This window comes from Coloeus monedula (assembly GCF_965178545.1).
Source record: "Coloeus monedula genome assembly, chromosome: Z".
Classification (NCBI taxonomy): domain Eukaryota; kingdom Metazoa; phylum Chordata; class Aves; order Passeriformes; family Corvidae; genus Coloeus; species Coloeus monedula.
In genome coordinates this window covers 55,307,486-55,323,787 of record NC_138822.1, presented here as the reverse complement: position 1 = coordinate 55,323,787, position 16,302 = coordinate 55,307,486, and the positions used below count along the sequence as shown (strand labels likewise).

Below are 16,302 nucleotides of genomic sequence, written 5' to 3'. Positions count from 1 at the left end.
ATCAGTCTCTTGACTAGAATCTTAATTTTCACCACCGGGTTTCAGAAGACGGTGGGGAACTTGGCAGCGGGCTTCTAAATCAGACAGTGCTGTAGTTCTAATACCTTTCAGCAAACAAATCTATAAGCAGCAAGAATGAAGCAAATGGTTTCAAAGACAGGCAGCACCTAAAACTGACTGCTTGATCTTCAGTCCTCAACAGCAGAATGAAGCCAGCCATCAAAAATAGCTTTTAAGAACTACACTGTTCATTTTCTTTTAATTTTTTTTCCATGGGAGCCACAAGATCGTCATGTACCTCTGAATACAATGAAAGTGCATTGGCTTTCTTTTATCTTTTACATTTGACTGAAGAACAGGCAGGGAGAAGCATGTCTGTTTAACGCAGATTTAATTTTTTACTGTGAAAAAGATACAGCTGGAAGTAAATTTTGCAAATGTAATATGATTCCTCGCCCCTGAAGAAGAAAATACTTCTCACATAGCACACATTTCCTCTTGGAATATTTAAAATGCCTGCACATTGACAGCAAAAGAGACTGTAACACATACTGCAAAGTCCAGCTCTTCTGCAACAAAAAGGTGAAAGAAGGATGAAAGAAAAAGAATGTGAAACAAATAGACAAACAAAACTCCACTTACTAAATGCACAGCTTCGTTATACATATTTACTTTCAGACATTCTTTAAGCTGACGAATCATGGCTTCTACAAATTCCCCGCCAAAATTGTAGTTCCTGGCATTCAGCAACCCCACCAATGTCGTGTAAACAGTAAGCTTTTCTGGTAGCAGACGTGCGCTGACACAGAGAAAGAAACACTGTGTTAGTTGTTTATCCATCATGTGCCAACTGGCCGCTGCACAGCATCTTAGAATCTGCTTGTTGTAAGTTAAACTCGCCTCACGAGGAAATAACAGCAGACAGCTAAACATGATCTTACAGTTTTATCCCATGGATATATCTACAGACATTATTTTTCTTATTTTAACCACAGACATTCAGAAAGGCAGGTGCCTCTTTCCTGTACACTAAAAGTATTTGCTTTTCATTTATATCTAATTTTTGAGTATTCCAGAGGGCTGGACAAATAATTTAAGTGACAGAATTTATTGCAAGAATGCAAGAAGTTGTTCTAAGTTCACAATTTAGAACTAATATTACTATACAGCATAGGGAGGGCCAGGTCCTACTGTATAGAAGTAATTTTCCTCTATCATTTTTGTATGCATGTAACTGTACTTCCAGAAATGTCTTTCTGCTACGGGGGAAGGAAGCACACTATTTGCCTTTTATTATTGCTACAAAATAGACTTTAAGTATCTGCAAAAACTTAGCATAGGCTATATAGTCTCCACCACACGTTTCCTTCGTACTTGTCTTACCTCCTGCCATAGACCCCTCACAACCCCTCCCTCAACACCACTCAGTGACCCTCACACGGCACCTCTGCTCCAGCGCTTTGTGAGGAAGGAGCGCTATCAGCCACCACAGAGCCTGTTTTCTGCTCCTCATGTTCCCAGTTGCCCTCCTCTAGCAAATGGGCTTACAAAGACACGAGCACATCATTGCCAGGGAAGAGAAAGCAGTGAGAAAACATCACAGGTAACGCAGGTAATTAAGTGTTAGCAGCCAATAATTTTGGTGGTCTTAAGCATTTCATGTGGAAACAGGATTTTACCCAGCCCTGCTGTGCTCCCACAGCTGCTGCACACCAGTTCTGACGTTTCTTCTACCTGCTTTGAGCCTCTGTACACATTTCAAGTCAAAGCAATGTAAAGAGGTATTTTCCTGGAATTACACCTAGTACGTAATGAGCTTATTCCTCCATTCCTTTCATTTGCAGTAAGACAAACTCCATGCTAAGACAGCAATCAGGAACTAAAGCTATTCATGGCCTTCAGACTACCTTAAACACTTAAACTTTTGCACAAAGAAAGCATGTCCCATATTCCCAGACCTCCTCCATACGTACACAGTACACAGTATTCTCAGTATCTTGCTTTTGTAATTTGGCAGATCAGCTTCCAAAACACCAGCTAGGCCCTCCAGGTTGCTCTCCAAAGATGAATTACTCTAAAAAAAAATATAAAAAACCGATTCATCATCAACAGGCAAAATGAGCTAGCCTGACTCTCACATGTAAGACAATGAAGTTGGGCCAGAGCATCCTTTTTCATGTCTCCTCTTTCTTCAGGGCAACAATCCAGTACCATGAGCAGCAAAGATCTGTTCTCGCTTGCCTGAGAGGAGCAGCTACTCCTCAGAACAGCTGCACCTGACCGACAAGCTCCCCTGACCGCCAAGCTCTCCCCTGCTAGGAACTCCGGCGCTCCCCAGGGATGCAAGATCTGATATCACCTCAGGAGCATCCCAGTAACGCGGCCGAGCACTGATTAACAACACAGCACGAAGCAAAACACCCTGATTTTCGGAACACCGTAATCTTTTGTTCTTCCACCCCCTCATCCATTAGCCCCCAGTTCTGTCGGGACTGGAAACCTGTGCCACAGGCAGACCAGTTAATTCCTACACACCCTTCGCAGACGACAATCAGCAACACCATCTTTAGATACAATGGTAACTATTCTCCGGCCGTTTATCGCTGATGGGGAAACGCCACGCTACGATTTAAGCACTTGCCCGCCACAGCACGTGGCTTTGCAAAAACGGGCAACTTTCCATCTATTTCATAAAACAAGTATTTTCTCTGTGGGTCGCTACTACAGACGAAGTGCTCCCACACCGCACACGGGAAGAGGAGGGGGCGGAGGGAAACAAGGCTTTAACTCTCCCGAGCCGCCGGCCCGCCTACCTTCTCTCCCACCCTGCAGATGAGCGACTCGAGCCTCTCCTCGATCTCCGACGGCTCGGACGTCCTCCGCCTCTTGTGGGGCTGCCCTGCTCCAACAACACACCGAACACAGCGTTACCGACGCCGGAGAAACCCTGCCGCTCCTCCATCCCGCCCAATCCACCCTCCCTGCCGGGCCACCTCGGGGGGGACGCGGGGCTCACCATCGCTGTCGTCGCTGTGCCGCCGCCGCGACATGGCGGGGAGCGGCGCGGAGGAGCGGTCGGGAGAAGAGGTGAGGAACGGTGAGGAGCGATGGGGAGCTCCGGGAAGCGCCGGGCCGAGACACCTCGCGCGGGCCGAGCAAGCGCACTCCTTCCCCGCCCGCGGCCGCGCTGTTTCCGGGGCGGGCCCGGTGTCTCCCGCCCGCTTCCCTGCGGAACACGAGCGCTTCCGGGGCAGGGAGGAGGAGGAAGTGGAGGAGGAGGAGAGCGGGAGCTTGCCGGCGGAGAGGCGGAGATGGTGCCGGGCGAGGCGGCGCCGCCCGGGCCGGGCTCGCCGCGGGGCAGCGCCGAGGGGGCCGCGGCGGGCAGGAAGCAGCGCGCGGCCGCCCGCAGGAAGGTGGGTCGGGGCCGGGCGCCGGGCCTGGGCCGGGGAGCGCGGTAACCTCGGTAACGCGGACGCTTGCGGTGCGTTCCAGGCCTTTTCCCTGTTCGTCAAAGCCAAGGAGGTGCCGGCCGCGTCGCGGTGTCCCGGCGGCGGAGAGGGCGTGCGGTGGCGGTGCTGCCGGCAGGCGTTCGAGGAGCTGCCCGGCATCCACAGGCACGTGGCTCTGCACCACTCCGGAGACGTCGGGCGGCAGGCAGGGCTCGGTGCGGCGCCGGCGGAGGCCGGAGGCAGCCCCGCGGGCAGCGCGGCCCGGCCGAGCGGGCACTCCTGCGGCAACCCGGAGATCTGCTGGGCGCTCCCGGACACAAGCCACGTTAGCCATGATGATCTGACAAGGTAAGGAAGCCCCTCGCCGCTCTGAAGGTCCAGGACTGGGGTATTTGGCTGCTCACGTTTTACATGATCATCTGCCAGTAGTATTTCTTATGAGATTCAGTCAAGTGACACTTTTAAGGTACAGAAGAGTCTTCTCCAATGTTCCTCTAGCTCTTCTGATTCTTTAGGTATCTTTTATATAAAGAGTTAGATGCACTGCAGTTTTTAATGGTGGATTGAACTGTCCGAGTTACATCATCCCATGCTGTTAAAGCAGGCCTGTATGGGTGTGTTGCTTGACAGCTTGGATCTGTAAGGAAGGACCATAACAGAAAAGAGAACAGCAGGTTGTGCTCTGCACAGGTTCTTTTCTGCTGCTCGTTCTGGTTCCTTAAGGGCTCGTTTAGTTATGAAGTAGTTTCACAAAAATGTTTCTGACTAGGAGAGAGTTCGGCCTGTGCCGCACAAAATGCAGGAACACGCTATCTCACAAAAAGTTTTGACTTTTTAAATTTAGATAGCTTAAGTGCTTGAGGTTTCACATGCCACTGTGGAAAAGTGAGCATTTAACGGGATGCTTGTGTGCACAAAAGTCGGCAATTCTTGTGTCCTGTGTGTGAGGAAAGCACATGGTAGGCTACTGGCAGTGATGTCCCATGCAGCACAGAAGAGTTCATTTTGTAACCAGTCCTGAGAACTGAAAGTGTGGGAGCTTTCTTTAGTTAATATTCCTTCTGTTTGAAATAAATCAAACCCAGCAGTGCTAATCTGTCTAAAGTTTGTTTGTTTGTGGGGTTTTTTTTCTCCACATGTCTGCTAGAAGAAAATTGTCTGTTTTTTGAATGGTTACTGCTAATAGTATACTTTTGTTCTTTCTTAACATCTGTTTTCTATTTGCTTATCTTTGCCATGCTATGGGCAGCCAGGTGGGAGAAGTACTTCTCTATTACTGTTACTGTGAGGTGAAAGATCCAGAGAAGCTCTGTGCTTGGCAAAAGGCTTTGTGTCAGCATCTACATCTCACTGGCAAGGTAAGGTTTTAAGCAATGGTTTTATTCTTAAGGAAAAATCCCCACATCTTTATTTAGTGCAGGATGATGGGGTATGTGGAGAACGAGGTGTGTTTTGCACCAGGAGGTGCTAGTCTGTTATGATTCTGTTAAGAGAGGCATTCAGACTCCATAAAGTATCTTTTAGAATTCTATTTAAGACCTAACACAACAAAGAAAAAAAACTACACATCATCTTAAATCCCTTTTGGTGCAGGGAACCCTCAGTTGTGTGGCATCGAGTGAGCCTCACAGACAAGACACTGTGCAGACCCTGTCCTTGCAAGGGTTACCCCATTTCCATCACTGTTACACATGGAAACAGGAAAATGAGTCTTTTTATCACTCCTGCTGTCAAAGGATATTCACATGAGAAATTCGTGATGCACTTTTAGATAAAGGCAAGGAGACAAAAGTGGCTTAATCAGTGGTGTCAGCAGGGAGCTGCATGCAGGCTTCTCAGTTAGCAGTAGCAGGCTGGGTGTATCCTGTGGCTAAAGGGCATGAGCAGCACAACACAGCCTGAGGGCCGAGCTGGAGGAATTGCATGGGTCTGTGCCTGCTCCACTCACTGGTTACCTGTATCCTCCCTCCTCAGTGCACAGTGGTCTCCCAGTCACAATGGCTACACCGTGCTGTAATCCATACTGTCGGGAATTAGGTGAGAGCAACCAACACCTTAGACCACACCACAGCATAGCAGTTCTCATTTCTGCACAGTCTGTTCATTCCTGGCAGGCTAGACCAAGGATGTGAGTTGCTTGTGTAGGTGGCCTCTGGAGGCTGTGGGAGAAGGTGAATTTTAGCCTTGCAAAGTTGATGTTCCTACACTGTCTGTGGGGAGAAGGAGGGCAACTTGGAGTTGGAGGCTCCTTTTATCTGTGACTTGTCTTCCTGAGTAGCTTCTTGCTACTCTTGCTAGTGGTACATCAGCACAGGTCTGGGGGTGAAATGGATGGGTTCACTGCTTTTTCTGCTCAGCTATCTTGCCTGGTGGTTAGTATTTTTTTCGAGTTTCTTTTCTTTCCTTTTTTTCATGTCATTTCCAAGACAGGTACAGCATTTACCTTCCCAACCAGTTGGTTTTTTCCTTGCTTCTTATATTCAGTCTTTCCCCCTTCTCCCCCTGCCCCCCTCCTTCAGAGCTTTTGTTCATTTGTCAGTGCTGGAGATAAAATGACTCATCTTAAATTTAATATTAGATATGATGTTATGCATATTCACATTCTCTTTTTTAGCTGTGTGAGTCATGGGGCACAAGCCTATTGTTCTTTCTGAGGCAACTTCCAGTGGGAATTCTAATGCTGACTGCAGGATTAGCAGACAGCAATTTCTGTTTATACAGCATTTCTCTGTTTATTGCATGGACTCTTCTGACTGTCCTGATGCGATCCTTTGAAATGGCTCAGAAGTCATTACGGGGTTGTTGGGGTTTTTTTTCTGTTTACTGTCTTTATGTTCAACTTCAGTATAACCATACTTTCCTTCCTTATTGAGTAGTCTCTTTTCTGAACATACTCCTGTGCCTGCCTTTTGTCACCCAGTCATATTTTGCCAATTTCACTGTGATCTGTTTTGCTGTAACTAAGGTTCAGCCCCAGCTTCTCCTCTTTCCTTCTAGGTACGAGTTGCTTCAGAAGGGATTAATGGGACAGTTGGTGGAAGCAAAGTAGCTACCAGTCTCTACATTAAAGTTATGCTTTCCCAGCCTCTGTTCAAAAACATTTTGTGCCAAGAGGATTTCAAGGTATGAAAAAATAATTTTTACATAGACATTGTTAATGCAGGTAATTTAATTTTCAAGAAGTACATTCCTTCTTGACAGTATTACTTCTGCCTTAGCAGTTCTGCTCTCTCAGCACTTACCTAAGTAAGTGGATCTTAACCATACCTTGTTTAGGTATCTTTGCTGGGTTTTACCAGAATTAGCAGTTTCCATGAGCAGTGATAGCAGCTCCTACAAGCTTTGGCAGCTATGGGTGCAGCTGCAAAGTCCCCCAGTACAGGTGAGTGAGGGAGTGTACTTAAGCCCCACCATTCTGCAACAAGCATTTACTCCAGACTGAGCAGGTATCACAACATATGCTTAGCCCAGCAAAGTTTTTCCACACTGTCCTCTTCACCCTGATTTGAGATCTTTAACTGGAAGCCTACTGGTTTAGGTTCTATATGGTTTGGTGTCCATATAGGTGCACCGTCAGTTCCATGGATTGGGTACCTTCCAGAGAAAACACACAGGGACTGTCAAGAGGTTTCTTCCTACTCCAGTTAGTGCCTGGCTGGAGCATACATGCTGATTGCTGTCCTCACATGGTGAGGGCAGCAGTGGCTGGTGCACTGCATAGCATTCTGGTAGGCTTTGGCTGCCCACCACTGCAGGTTCTGGTTTTGCTGCAAGGAAGGAAAGCTGCTGCTTAGGCAGCAGCTCTTCTCTGCACAGTTTTATTTGCAGGGAGTGCTATTATTTTTTCATAAGCAACTAGATCAAAGAAGTTAGTGAAACTTGTGAAACTCAAATTCTGTGTTGAGCTGCAGTGATGATTCAGTCCTAGTTTTATAAGTGTCTGTTATGCTTGGCTGAATTTCAAGAGGAATTGTGTTAGTAACAGTCATATGTAGATGGAAAAACAGAACAGGGATGGAATATTACCCTGACCTTGGCAAAACCTTCAACCTTGCATGGCATCTCTGGGCATCATGCATTAGTGGACTATGGTGTTTGCTGTCTCACAGTTCCTCCTGAATGCTGTATACCTGAGTGAGTGAGACTTTCAGGTTGCTGTGCCATGAAGACATGGGATAGGGGAGTGAGGACCATGCTTGGGGCTATGAACATATCCAGTGGCTACTACAGTTATGGCAGACTGATTTCCATAACAGCTGGACAGTGCTGCACAGCACTGCACTTATCGTTGAGTGTTCTTATTCTTGATGGTGCCTAAGCTGTGTTTGAGGCTCAGCCCTGCAGAAATTCTCACTCCTTGTAGCCTGCAGTGGGGGTTCCTACCAAAACAGGGCTTACCAGGACTTCTGAAGAGGAAATCCCACACTTGAGGTTGGGGGGTGGGCAGAGGAGGTGCCAGCCTCCACTGTTAACAAATCTTGTGCCTGGCTGACCTCCCATACGTCTCCTTCACACCCAGGAACACTGCAGTTCTCATCACACATGTCACCACTGGAGGCACAGCTGTGCTTGTGTCGGGTGCCAGAGGGATGAAGAGAACTGCAGGGCCTAGATGTGGTAGCATGATCCACTATTGGAGGAGGTTATTTAATATTCCTGTAAGGATCAGCATGCTTTTGTAGGGGCCTCAACTTTCTCACAATAACTGCTGGTAACATATTTCTGGCTAAGGTTTGTTCTACATCCCTGCACTTCCAACCAAATGCTGTCTGTCTCACCTGCAGAGTAGTCATCGGGCTTAAGACACCTGTTCTCCAGGTCGTGTTAGGGGTCCACTGCCTAAATTTCAGGATTTAGAGTGTGGATTTCAGCAGGAGAGACATTTCTTTCCCTCAGCCACCAAGATGTTTTCATATTCTAATGAGCTGTAGAATTAAAGTGAGTGGATAATTTTGACACCAGGCAAATTTTAGTGAATTGTTTTTGTGTTTGATTTCCTAGAGCAGTGCAGGAGGAGCTCACTGTTTCCCAGATCTTCGCGTTGGTGTATTCAAAGAAATTGTACCTATGGGTGTTGATCCAAAGATAGTGTCTTATAAGGAAACTGGTAAGTGTATGTAATGAAAAATAAAGCCTCTCACCCAAGTGAGAGGTGAGTGAAGAGTAAAATACCTTCATCAAAAAGATTTCCCTTTGCACAATGGCCAGGACTCAGGAGAAATAGATACAGAAATCTAGTAGTCAAAAGCTATTGCTGCAGAGAATTTGCTGGCCCAGGTTTTGGCTAGCTAAGTGTGTGGCTGCCTCAGAAAACTCCAGAATTAACTTCCCATTTTGTGGGAAGAGTTCAGATGACATGAAGCAGTTACCTTGTAGGGACTGCTGACTTGGCTTTACTTGTTTTGGAGCTAACAGCCATGCTCCTGCCTTGTGCGCTAAGCAGATCCAAGTTCCTGATGAACTGCGACTGTGTTTGTTTTGTGCTACCTGTAGCTGCTTAGTATGGATTATGCCTGATTAGGTGTTCCTGGCTATGGATTTGCTGTAAGGATGCTTCCATAGGTCGTAAGCAGGAGCACAGCAAACAGCAAATAACAGAGCAGCTTTGGGCTTTTTTTTCCCACCAGGAGGTTTTGTTGGTGCCAAACTTCTACAGCATCTTTTTGTGGATTTGGAAGACAGTTATTTTTTTGCTCCCATTTTTTGGTAGTTTGTGGGATGTATGTTTGGATATTTCTTTCCTTTTTTCCCCTTTTTCCTCTTACTTTGCAGCATTTTATGGAGATGGTTCCTATTACTCTGGCAGTTTGCTTGTAGGGGTATTTTTTATAAAAGGTAAAGGATTTTGCTGGTGGAGCTTTTTAGTTTTTCAATAGATTAGAAGTCCTAAGCCCTGAATGCTGAGAAACTTTTTGTAAATTGAAGTTGTACTGAAAGTAATACATGTATATGGAAATTTTCCATTGTTATCAAGAAGAGTTTAATTTTAAAAATTGTATTTCTGCACCTCCAAATGTAATGACAGATGAGCAAAGGGAACATGTCACTCCCTCTTCTACAACTGTAAGAGTAGCCAGGGGGATGCAACAAAAGGTCATAGAGATAGGTACCTGTCTGCTGCTTCTTCTGTCATGTGGAACAGTGTTGTGTTTTCTGTCACTTGCCTATAGGAAGCCAAACATGGATAAACTTGGCTGATTGAGTTGGGATGAAAAGTCTGTGAACAATCACAAAAAAATTTTGTTTGGAAATCTGAGGAGAATCTGGATCAGTGATCTCATACGTGACATTGTTTCGTAGTTCTGCTTCTCACTTCTCTTCTCCCCTCCCTCTTTTTTTTTCTTTTTGTTTTGTTTTATTTTGTTAAAGGAATCCATTTATCCCCTCAGGAATTTCATAGAGAAGTAGAACAGTATTTGTCTCAGGCCAGTCAAGGACAAAGCGATACCATCTTGCTGGACTGTAGGAACTTCTATGAAAGTAAAATAGTAAGTGCTGCTTGCCTGCTTCTTGCAGTGTATTACAGGTGCTGGGGTGAAGTATTTACAATTGTGAGGGTGTAACCTTACTGTTAGAAGAGATTACATACTTCAGATTGATCGTATGTGTACAGAGTGCAGTTTAGTAATGAATATTAGACACAAGCAGTAGAGGACCTGCCCAGCAACTGAGCATGGAGCCTGCCTGGCCAAGTGCTTATACAGTGTGGGGCAGGAAGAAAATGAAGTGGTCTATACAATATGAGCATGAATGTTTGAAGTAGCATAATTTGCAGGGATGTTTTTCAGCATTTTTTTGTCTTGTCCCATCTGTCAGAAAGAACAGGGGCATCCTGCTGTCACAACCACCACCTCTCATGCACTGTTGTGGTTTGTCCTCTCTCTGACAGTTCTGCTTAGCTCTCTCTTCTTTGTTTCAACAAGGAGACTTGCTGTGTCCAGAATCCTCCTACAGATTTTAACATGTTTTGATGAATAAATGCGGCTGAGGAGTTGCCTAAAACAGCTGCAGTGAGCTGAGTATTCCGGCCCAAAGTTTTGTTACTTCCTCTAGTTTGAGGCACAGACCTTACCAGTAACAGTGCTTGTAACCAGTTGCGTGGTCATCTCTTGTAATTGCAGGGACACTTCCAGGGCTGTCTGGCTCCAGATATCAGGAAGTTCAGCTATTTTCCCAGCTATGTAGATGAAAACCTGGAGCTTTTTAAAGATAAGCGTGTCCTGATGTACTGCACTGGAGGGATTCGTTGTGAAAGAGGCTCTGCTTACCTCAGGAGCAAGGTAAGATGTCATTCTGAGGGCACAAGTGCTGTGGGGTTGAGGCTGCTTTAAGGGCACCTGTCTTTTGTCTTGCTGGTGAATTCTTACTGTGCACAAACTACCGAATGTGCAGGTGGGGAGATAAATGCTTCTGACACGTGCTTGTCTCATGCTGTCTGTCAAGGACCTGGATAGTTCAATGTGGCTCAGTCTGATCTGCGTGGACTAGTGTCACAGCAGTGAAAATAATTACATAACCCATTTCCTGAGAAGAGGTATTTGTAGGACTGTTATAGGAGGGCTTGAAAACACTCCACAGTGTTTCCACAGACTGTCTAGGTTATGCTCTGTGGTCATTACTGCACAGCTTGAGCATCTCAGCGTGGCGAAAATCAGCCAGTCAGTGCTTTCCCCAGTGCTGTGGAACTAAATCCAGCACGGTGCATTGTTCTAATTGTGCTTTCCATCCCACTCCTCTCCTGGATCCTTCTCTCAAGGATCAAGGGAACAGAACAGAAAGGTTCTCCAGAGATTTAAACCTTGGGTTTCTTTTTCCCACTGCATCAATGTGAACCGTGTGAAATTCTGCTTTTGCTAACAGCTAACTAAATAAAAACAGAATAATAAGCAGCAGCTCATGGGGGTTCAAAAGCATTAGATCTGTGATGCAGCAAACCTTCCTCAGGTGAGGAGGTTACCAGCTTCTTTTGAGTATAACATTAAATGAAGAGTTGGGTTCATGCCAACAAGCCAGCATTATGAAGCTGCCCAGTACTCCCTGGTGGCACTGCCCAGAGCTATGGCTGCACATGGTGTCATCTGATGGTCACTGAGAGGCTGCTGCTTTTCACTGACCCCTGGCATTTACAACATTTGCTTTGGGAACTCTGGCACACCGCCACTGCTGGGGTCTCCTTCAGCTTTTCTGCTAATATGCTTTAAACAGGCAGTGTGCAGAGAGGTTTACCAGCTAAAAGGTGGAATTCACAAGTACCTAGAAGAGTTTCCAGATGGATTCTACAGGGGGAAGCTGTTTGTATTTGATGATCGTTACGCCATTTGTTCCAATGAAGATATCATCTCAGGTAGGACTAGATAATGTAAGTGCAGAAGGCTGGGAAGCTATTGCAATCATTTCCAGAGGTGTGCAGTATAGGGACAGCCAAACTGGCCTGTGTAGTTCTTCCTCATACTTGGTTTGATCTCGTAGCGCTGTCACTTCTCATGATGACTATCAACTCTATGGCTTTAACACGTAAAACAGAAATGAGAGGAAAGGGGGTCACTAGCAAGAGTTCACTAAAACTGGGGCAGTAGAAGGAAGTATTCCCTGCAGAATAGCTCTCTTAGGAGCCAACTGCACCAATGGAGGCATATGTCCAGCACTACAGCTGTTGTTACCTGCTTGTTGCCCACAGTGCTGATCAGACTGTGGTTTGCCAAGTGACCAAAGTTTTAAATAGTTCTCCTGCTGCCAGCAGTCCTCTGCTTCAGTAGTCTCATAGAATATCAACAAAGACTGCCAGGTATTGGGAGAGTAGTGGCACTATACTCTATGGCACTTTGTTATTTTCATGCTTAAGAAATTCTATATCCAGTAGAATTTCAGTGGCCTCTAGTTGAAGTTGTTAAGAACATTGCCTGATCTTCTGGCTGCAGTTGCTCTTCAGTTGCTGGAAATTAAGTAATCTCTTATTTTGCTACCAGTTGCCAGGCACAAGAAGTAGCTGGAATTTAGCTCTAGCTCTAAGGAAACAGTGCTGTTTTTACTCTGAGTTGGTAACTTTTCAAGTATAACCCCCATTCCTCCTCTGCAATTATTCTATACATCTTGAAGGGGCCCAACTTGGTGTGGAAACAGAACACACTCTGGACACATCACAGCCATTCATCCCTATGGAAGTTTCAAGGGGAAGTGCTGTGGTATCCACCTTCTTGGTGGTACAGCTAAACTGGGATGTAGTTTTCAGTTAAAGGAGTTAAAACCTGTGGTGTTTTGGAAGGACTCTACCAGGACTGCAAATGGCACCCTGTCTGCACAAGCCATTGCTTGTAGATGGAAGGAAGTTCCATAGCATCCCCTTCACCAGCAGGTGACATTCCTGCATACTGACTTAGTTGCCACCTGCATGTCTTCTTCTCTTGGCAGCAAGAATCTCTAAATCTGTCTATTCAGAACTAGAGAAAGCAGTGGTGAGCACTCTCCTCTTTTCCAGAGAGAAAACTGTCTTAAGTAAAAAAGGTGTTTTAAAATGAACTAGCTTCTAGAAGATCAAGCTAAACAGGAATTAAAAACCTGCAAGATGATAGCCACTTAAATGAGAGCTGGCAACCCCCTGCTGCCTTGGCAAGCCCTCTGCAAGGGAACAGCCAGACCAGTATGGGTATTAACTTTTTATTTTCCTCCTCCCTCCAGCATGCAGATACTGTGGGGTGCTGTGGGACCAGTATAAACTTTGTTCCAGTCAGCACTGCCGGCAGCTTGTCCTGACGTGTCCAAGTTGTTGCAACAAAGGTCTTACAGCTTGCTGTCCTGTTTGTCAAGAGAAGGAGCTCAAGGTGACTTCAAGGGCTTCAGGACAGACACTTAAGGAGGAATGTGAGTGTACAAGGAGACGGCCAAGGGTACCAATTGAAAATGTCTCACCAAGGATGCTGGACACAGGGAAAGATTAAGCTGTTTAATTGGCTAATCTGGCATGTGCTCATGTGAAGGCTTCCGTAACCAGATCTCTATTTGCTAATCAGTTAGGTTTGGAAATTACGAAAATATGTTGGCATGGAAAGTCCTGTTCATATGCTGCCTTTAAACATAGAGTATGCCCTCAAAACCATCCATTACTTGCCTGTAAATTACCAGAGTGCCCAATCCATCACCAGCACTACAGGATTACTCTCTCTGGGTCCAGTCTTGTAGTGTGGCCTTTACTATGGGGATTTTGGAGCAGAGTATCTGCAACATGACAGAGCTGCTCACAATTCAAAAGAAACTGAAGCAACTTAAGAACAATTCAGTTTTTTTTCTTCCTGCATGGAGATCAACCTGTCTGACCTCTCCAAGGATCATGCATCTGCTTCAACAGCTTGTAGTAAGGTGTGCAAACAGCAGATTTATTAATTTGGTGTAGGTATGTGCCCAGATTAGATCTTGAAGATATATTCCACATGCACACCATCTATCTGAATCTTTTGCTTTATACCAGTGAGAGGCAAGGCAAAGTTACCTGAAATTACTGACTTAACTCTCCTGTAGAACTGGCTGAAGGCAGCGTATGGAGTTGGAGCAAAGGTCCAGAGATACTGTTTGCCCAGCCATACTAGTTGTGACCTGTAGGATGAACAGCAAACCCAGTCTTCTTTCCAGTGCTCAGTCTCCCTGGGAACTGTTTTTTCCCCTCAACTTGTCAGTGTATGAAATATGCAGGGCTCAGCTCTGCTTGCACTAAAAAAACCTGACAGCTTGAAGCATGTTGAAACAGGCACACAAAGAGGGGAGCACAGAGACTGTCACAATACCAGCATCATGGCACTGGAAGTGATGCATGTGTGCATAAATGTCAGCAACAGCTATGAGAAGACTGCAAGATCCTTTATCCAAGTTAAATAATTCAAGTTCTGGGGAGCATTTGTGCTTTTTAAACATGAGTTAAGTTTTTTAAAAGCTGCAAGATGTTTATGCAATTTCCAGCACCTGTCAGTGGAGAAATTGTCTTTGAAGGGACCTACAGCAGATGAGCTTAAAATACTGCCCCACGTGCTGTTTTGTGTGCCTGATGCTGTAGAATGTACAGAAAGGATTTATTAATAGTGTGGAAGATGTGTCTTGACAGAAAAATGTCTTTGAACTTTACTGTCATTCTGGGAACTAAACAGTAAGTCATTAGGACATCAAAGTCACTGGGTTTGGAGTTTTTTTACTGGCAAATGATTTTAAAAGCAAGAAAACAGTTTTTTAGGTTTCTGCAGTTGCTTAATAACAGTGATACGTTATTTTCATATAGATTGTAACTTTCTCCCATGGTGCTATTAATTCAGCAAGGCCTCATTGTTGGCTTGACTAGCAACTTAAATACATGGGCATTGGTTCCATTAAACCCATGACAAACATTTCTTCTTTCTTCCAGTATTGCTACCATGAAATCAACTGTCCTCAGGACAATTTCATTAATGAGGCAAAACCCTGAAGCTTAGGAATATTTCCTTTGGGAATCTTTCTAAGGCAGTATTTAATAGTAAATCTCTGAACAACCAATCCTTGAGAAGAAATTGGAGAATTCCCATCAGTAGACACCTTCAGCACAAGTCTGATTAACCTGTGTGGTTTTGAGAACTGTAGTATTTGTGAAGAAACATGCAAGCTCTACTTGCAGGTCTGGTCTAGAGCACTGATGGGATCTTCCTGTGTTAGGCTAAAAAGAACACAATATTGTAATTCAGTCTTATCAGCAGGTCTGTAACACTGTAATCAATTTGTAATGCTGTTTCTGTATCACTTATCAGTACAGGATGGCAACAACTATATTTTATATGTAAACTTCTGAAACATCTATGATAACCTTTAGTGCTTCCATTATAATTTTTTAAGTACTGCACAAATACACTTCACGTGTTATGTTGGAGGTGCTTAATTCTGCAGAGATAAACACTGAAACCTAGCTAGTCTGCTACATGGTAGACCTGGCTACAAGGTACAATTCTCCTGAGAGCTCCTCAGCAGCTGGAGATTCTACCTCAAAGGCAGAGGGGAGCCATGAGCTCTCTTCTGGTCCTTGCTGCACTAAGGCATGGGAGGAGAAGGATTTGAGATGTACAGATGGAGTCCCATAAAGCCATGTTACCTCTGCTGCAGAGAGGGGTCTAAGAGACATTCTTAGCCTGCTTCTTGCAAGCTAGCCCATAAGGGCTGTCTAGCCTGTTTTCTGGGTTAGTTTTGTCAGATTTATACAAATAAGGACTTGCCAAGTGAAAAGCTGTGTGTTGGCATCCAGGCATCTCAGTGGTAATGCCTTAGAGAAGGCACATGAGCTCCAGGAAAGGGAAGAATTTTCAGGATGGGCTGTGACTTCCAGATGCTGCAGTCACAGGAGGGAAAGTCAGATGGCTTTTCCTCCCTTTTCCTGGAGAGCTGCTGGGCCAAACAGGGATACATTTGCTCCTAAATATCACCATTTTGTAGCTCCATTGCTGCACAGCTTAAAGCCTTTCACCACATGGCCTGATGCCTCAGCACCACCTGTCTCTGCTGCACCACCCTCAGCTGTCAGATGCATCCTGCAGCAAAACAGCTCTGTGAGTTGAGCCAAGGAACCCGGAATGATCCTGACAGCTTAAGATACCTTTGGGCTGCATTGTTAATTTGGATGCTGCTACAGTAAAACACAGGAGAAAGTTCTTCTCGTCTCTCTTTTTTTTTTTTTAAGGGCTGTAGTAGTATCCCATGGTCGTGTTCCTGGTCTGCAGCTGCATCTCCTTGCATGTCTGTGTTTCTTAGTACCACCAGGATTTTCCAGGATAAGATTCATTTACATTCTGAAACCAAGGGAAGAGCTGAGCCTGTGTCATGCAAATCTGAGTGGATGACTCAGCTGAAACTG

The 16,302-nt window shown here is 45.3% G+C and overlaps 2 protein-coding genes across 2 annotated transcripts in view; one reads left to right on the top strand and one right to left on the bottom strand.

Moving 5' to 3' along the window:
• NCBP1 (nuclear cap binding protein subunit 1) overlaps positions 1–3,143 on the bottom strand; it is a 31,944-nt gene extending 28,801 nt beyond the window's left edge. Inside the window, exons 1-4 of the mRNA XM_082302004.1 lie at positions 3,017–3,143; positions 2,814–2,899; positions 1,974–2,074; positions 643–799 (exon numbers count right to left, since the gene is read on the bottom strand). Of these exons, the coding sequence (XP_082158130.1) occupies positions 643–799; positions 1,974–2,074; positions 2,814–2,899; positions 3,017–3,050 (378 nt within the window). The 5' untranslated portion in view covers positions 3,051–3,143. The remainder of the gene's footprint in view (positions 1–642; positions 800–1,973; positions 2,075–2,813; positions 2,900–3,016) is intronic.
• Positions 3,144–3,284: 141 nt separating this feature from the next.
• Positions 3,285–16,236, top strand: TSTD2 (thiosulfate sulfurtransferase like domain containing 2). The gene is made up of 9 exons (XM_082301243.1): positions 3,285–3,413; positions 3,493–3,797; positions 4,699–4,807; positions 6,447–6,572; positions 8,451–8,556; positions 9,819–9,937; positions 10,571–10,729; positions 11,655–11,793; positions 13,125–16,236. Exons 1-9 carry the CDS (start codon positions 3,312–3,314, stop codon positions 13,382–13,384), a joined length of 1,425 nt encoding a protein of 474 aa, XP_082157369.1. The 5' UTR covers positions 3,285–3,311; the 3' UTR covers positions 13,385–16,236.
• Positions 16,237–16,302: the final 66 nt, after the last annotated feature.

Bases quoted from the DNA above. Each gene is read 5' to 3' on its own strand.
- TSTD2 (XM_082301243.1), top strand. From the start codon at position 3,312: ATGGTGCCGGGCGAGGCGGCGCCGCCCGGGCCGGGCTCGCCGCGGGGC. The intron at 4,808-6,446 runs GTAAGGTTTTAA...CTTTCCTTCTAG, and splicing joins ATCTACATCTCACTGGCAAG to GTACGAGTTGCTTCAGAAGG. The intron at 11,794-13,124 runs GTAGGACTAGAT...TCCTCCCTCCAG, and splicing joins CAATGAAGATATCATCTCAG to CATGCAGATACTGTGGGGTG.